At 47.3% G+C, this 5,396-nt stretch overlaps 1 protein-coding gene across 1 annotated transcript; it reads right to left on the bottom strand.

Moving 5' to 3' along the window:
- Positions 1-349: 349 nt before the first annotated feature.
- LOC123452365 (QWRF motif-containing protein 2-like) lies at positions 350-5,011 on the bottom strand. The gene is made up of 6 exons (XM_045129016.1): positions 3,634-5,011; positions 2,531-2,650; positions 1,824-1,937; positions 1,636-1,725; positions 920-1,027; positions 350-811 (listed from the first exon to the last, which is right to left on the bottom strand). The coding sequence occupies exons 1-6, from the start codon at positions 4,924-4,926 to the stop codon at positions 746-748; spliced, it is 1,791 nt and encodes a 596-aa protein (XP_044984951.1). The 5' UTR covers positions 4,927-5,011; the 3' UTR covers positions 350-745.
- Positions 5,012-5,396: the final 385 nt, after the last annotated feature.

The following is a 5,396-nucleotide window of genomic DNA, read 5'->3' as shown; positions in this document are numbered from 1 at the left end:
ACGGCAGCCTGGGCGCTGTCCGCTTCCCCCTACGCCCCTCTCCTGTCCGTGAGCGCACTCAAGCACTCGAGTGCCGCATTTATGCTTTTTGCCCCGGGGGCATAAATGCTGCCGTCTCCCTCTCGCCTTCACGGCCGGTGATTGGCACTGTGCAAGTGTGGATCATCGCCGTCCCATCTGTAGCAACCAACCTGCCGCCCTCCTCTTCAGTTCACTCGTCTTCTCGGTCATACTATAGACGATCCATTAGAGATGGTACTAGCACTTTGCTGGCACCCAGTTACTCTTACTACAACTGAAAATTCCGCTACGAAGAAGCAAACATGCTAGTACAGGTCTAGAGGGGAGCTAACTGAGAGCACCAGTAGTGGATGGTTATATTGCATTTGCCATGGCGCAGAAGGTCATCTCATAGACAGGAGGAACCCAATCTAAAACTAGCTACTATTACCTCCTAATGCTCATCTAACAACACCAACAAGGGAAAGAAAATAAACTACATCTATATATACAGGTTGCGCTTCATCTGTTGTATCGTAGCCCGGCCTTCTTAGCCTGCTTCTCCAACTTAGCCAATTCAGAACCTGGTGAACCACCACCATGACAAGAGCACCGGAACTTCATTAGACCGCGTCGAGGTATCTTCTTCAAAAGTCATATCGCTCAGCGGGCAACCCAGTAAAGCCTTCAGATTTAGCAGCTGCACCTACGCTCTTCGGTTAGTGAGAGTTAAGAGTAGTGTCAACTACGAGTGCTTGAGCCTCCTGTGACTTGTCTGTACTCGCTGGCCCTGTAGGCTACAGTGCTTTACCTGTTTTTGCCATGATTCAGATGTACATACAGATTACAAGTCTTATGATAGTGCTAGCATATACTGCCGAGTAAGATGGAACTGGACATAGCAGATTGCACTACTTACGTGCATTGATGCAAGTGTGGACAGCAGTTCCCTGGACTGGTCCATTAGAGAACGTTCTTGCATGGCAATTCTGGCGAGGTCAGACACCAAAACACTTGTCCCAGATAGCTGCAGCGTGACATGAGTTAGGCCAAATTAAACAATTAATGAAGCCCCACATAATGAATATTTCACCAAAAATAGTCTTATCGGAACTAGTTGTATGCTCTCTGTACTCTACTAGTTAATATGAAACCCTTCAAACGTGTTTACACGTAACAACATACAAGCTGCAAGAAAGAATTGGCCGTACAATCATGCTAATGTTTGTTAATAATAAGATGCTTGCAACTGCAAAGTGGCATGAATATGGAATCTCTTCAAGTAGCTCAATTATAAAATAAGCTAAAGCAAATGTGCACAGTCGTACGGCTGGACCCTCAGAGAAGGGGCAAAGTTATGTAAGATATTCTGCATTATTCAGAAGCTTGAAGGCCTATCAAAGACGATATGATCTGGGAGATGGTTCACCAAAATCAGCCTAATCAACACAAACAATTGACACCTGATATGCTCCAGCCAATTCAACCATCCGTTCCGAATTGGAAGGCTTGTAAAAACTTATAATGTACCAGGTATGTTTTGTGGGTGTTACAACCATTATTGCGATATAAAATGTATTGGTAGACAAGCAACTGGTAAAAAGGGGTCAGAAAACAATTTGAAGCAAGCAGTACCTTAGCCAGTAAAGAACATATTGAACTTCCTATTGTTTGCATGATATCAATTGCAGAGCCAACGGCATTTTTTACGTCTTGGATATCAGCCTGCAATTAAGGAGGTAGTAAGTAAGGTCTGAAATTTAACAATCAACATAAGAGAAACACATGACAATAAGTTAGCAAAGATGGCATGCTATTCCAACCTTTGCTCCATCGACAGGAAGGCACAGAATGGTGGCAGTTAGAGCTTCCACAATTCCAGATAAAGAATCTGCGTACTCCATCTCTAGTGAAGACCACTCCTCCAAATATGGCATCTATGTCAATCGAATTCGGTCAGGCTTCCAGAGTTATGCAAATTGATAATGAACTTCGATAAAAAAAGGATATTGTTCTAGTATATAAAATGATCTGATGGCTGTGCTGACCAAACTAATTCAGTTGATACCTCTATCACTTCATTAGGTCAAGCTATGAACAGCTAATATGGATGATTGTTAAGCAGTATTCACTTATCAGTTCTGTATATTTGTCCAATATCCCACTGCAGAAGCTACATGCTGATCTTGTTTCCATCTCAACTTCATAGTTATGTGCGATTTACTTAACAGAGGAAATAAGTAACAAAATGGCTCAGTTTGCTACTAAAACCACGATACTTATTATGGGTCGGATGGAGTATTAATTATCACAATCATTATATGAACGAAAAAACTATAATAGTGGATCAATTGTACAAACTGCGACAGGAAATCAGTATTCAAATTATCATGTTTACTGCTAGCTGATCCTACAGTTCTTTCGTGTACTTCTTGCCCTGTTGGCAAAATACTCTTGTTAACTATGCCGGGCAGAAAATGCAGTGGATATTTCAAAATAATGCAATAAAATCATGGGAAATACTGTCTACCTGTCCCTTTAGAACCGTCATGAGTTTCCAATTGTTTCGGAATAATTGTAGCTGTAACCTTTTAAGAGCAACAGATTTACGCATGCTTAGGGTAGTAATCCATGCATCACATAGGTCTTTCTGGTAAAAGAAAAGAAGAAATGTCAGCAAAGTAACAAACAAAGAAAAAATAGCAGAAATGATGACACTTGTCTGCTAGTCATCTGGCCAAAATGAATCCTTGTTTCTAAATGTACTTTTTATTAAAATATCTATTTCGCGACTTCAGTTAAGCACTAAGATAATAAAGTTCAGAGAATTCAACTAGTTCATGTATGAATGCGCATTTCAAACTTCAATTCTTAAATCATCATAATTTCAGCATTAAATATGATATCACATATGTTTCGAAATATAGTGTGTTTTACTGTCCAAATCTATGCTTTGGCAAACAATTAATCCAATAGCAAGTAGGTTATGTTACACAAATTTGATACCACTGGATTTGTATTCAAAAGCATTCCTTATCATTCCGAAACAGAAGGAGAACACCATCAGAAGTTTAAATATATTGATACTTTTTTCGTTTACGGCTCCAGCATACGGAAGGGATTTCAAAGCTCTGTCTGTTCTTTCTTTTATCCTGTCACTATCCTATATATTTGGTGCAAGAACTATTTTTCAGCTGAATAAGATCTGGTAACATGCTTGAATCTTATTGACAATTACACATAAATAGACCAGTTATCTTTAGTGTGAAAGCTGATCCCAATAAAAATTGCACGCGGCTATAGATATTCTGCACTATGTGATAAGCTATTGCATGGAAAATGCATGGGAGTTACACTAATATTACATGGAATCAACTCTTGCTATAAGAGAACTGTAAGCCTGTTGCCATAAAGTTTTGTAACCCATCTGTTAAAACTTAGTTGCCCTTTACACACTAAATATAAATGAAACAAGATTGCCTTATATACACACATGAATTATCAACTTCTAATTCTTAACATTTGACAATGAGAAAATAATACAGGATATGGCAATAATATCAAATAAGCATACTGATTAGACACTTGGTATACCCAAGATTTGTGATTTTATCGATTAACAGACACACTAACCTCTGCAGTCATCTTCTGTGAAGCAAGTGCGGCATCAGCCTGCGCATTTACACACCGCCACTGCAAATGTCGATTGCACAAGATTCTCAATAGGTGCTCCCCATCAACCTTGCTGCCCCCAGCCCACCTCCTCTTCGCTTGACCATCAATACCGTAACCAGATGAGCTTCTTCCCTGTTGATCCCACGTTGATGCACTCGACCCCATGGAATTCCTTGGGCGGGATGGACTTGACATTCTCCTCGATGAATTGCCCACAAGCTTACTTGGTGAAGACTGCCGAACTGGTCTGTTGAGTGGAGACGAAACAAAGCCATTCAACAGCGACTTCTTGACCGGCGCTGACCTTGGTGACAATGCCAATCCAGAATTATGTGTCACGTAGGGTGTGCCTGGGTCTGCAAAGCGATGCATCCTGCTGCCAGCTGCATCATGCAAGAACCGTGCAGGCACACTCATCCCCTTTGTTGATGGGCGTGCTCTGTGAGCAACCCCATTGCTGGCATCCTGGGACTCGGAATTGCTCCCTGACGACAAGCTCTCTGTGTCCGATGACATCAAGTAGTCCCCGCTGTCAAACGAGGTGCGGCGCACCCCGTCGTCGAACGCCATGGACTGCCGCAGCGATCTGACGGCGGCCAGGACAGCGGCGCCCTTCTTGTCCAAAGAGCAGTCCAGGCTCTTGGTGAGCGGATTCCCCTCGAACCCGTGTGCCGACATTGGCCACCTCTGGTGGGTATGGCCCCCTTCGGACCCCTTGGCCCTCTCCGGCACCGCGCCCGCGGCAGGCCGCCTCCTCTCCGGCGTGGTGGAGGCCACCGGGGGCGCCGCGGGGCGTCGCACCGGCGACGGGGACGTGGCCGGCTTGGCCTTGCTGGTCTCGAGGAAGTAGGAGCGGCCCTGGAAGGCGACGGAGAGGCTCCTGGTGGTGGTGGTGGTGGCCCCGTTGGGCCCTGCGGCGTCGGCGGCGGCGGCATTGCCCCCCGCCGGTCGCGGCCGGTCGACGGACGAGGAGCGCCTGGGCAGCGGCGACGCGAAGCGGCGGGAGGGCGTGGAGGCCGAGGTGGAGTTGGAGGAGGAGGTGGTGGTGGTGGATGTGGAGGTGGAGGTGGAGGTGGACTTGGAGGAGGGCGCGAGGAGGTAGCGGGAAGGGACGGCCTTGGGCCTGGGCCGGGCGGCGGCATTGGCGTTGGTGGATTTGGACGGGGAGAGCGCGGAGGCGGCGCGGCGGCGGTGCGGCGACGGCGACGGGTTGGGCCGGGGCGCGGCCGCCGCTGCCCCGGCGGCCCCCATGGCGGCGGGATCTCGCGGAATCTCGGCGCCGGGGCTTGGCGTGGGGTTTGGGGTTTCAAGATGGGAGCAGCGGCAGCAGCAGCAGCGTCCGGGGCGCTTCGGGGGGGAGAGTGAGCTCGTGAGGCCGATTGAAACGAGAGAGGGGGGAGGGGAGGCGAGGGGTAAAAGGGTAAAAGTAGGGAAAGTGCCGGGGTGGGGTGGGGTGGGATAAAGGGCGTGGTGGTGGGTACGGGACGGGCCGGACGTGACGCCGGTGATGGGCAGTGGCCATGCGTCGCCGCCGCCGGCGGCGTCAATCCGTTCCGTCCCCGGCTTTTTTTTTTAAATCCGCGGCTCTTCCTTCCTTCCGACGGGGTTTGGTATGGGCCACGTTTTCCTCGGCATGGCGTACAGTATAACGGGATCGTACGTTCATTTGTCGTTTTTTTTTTTTTGGACTGTGGTTCATTTTTGTCTTTGGTCTTCCGCAA

The sequence above is a fragment of the Hordeum vulgare genome, chromosome 5H, assembly GCF_904849725.1.
Source record: "Hordeum vulgare subsp. vulgare chromosome 5H, MorexV3_pseudomolecules_assembly, whole genome shotgun sequence".
In the NCBI taxonomy this organism is placed as follows: domain Eukaryota; kingdom Viridiplantae; phylum Streptophyta; class Magnoliopsida; order Poales; family Poaceae; genus Hordeum; species Hordeum vulgare.
The sequence above is the reverse complement of the archived record's forward strand: the minus strand, read 5'-3'. Positions and strand labels throughout refer to the sequence as shown.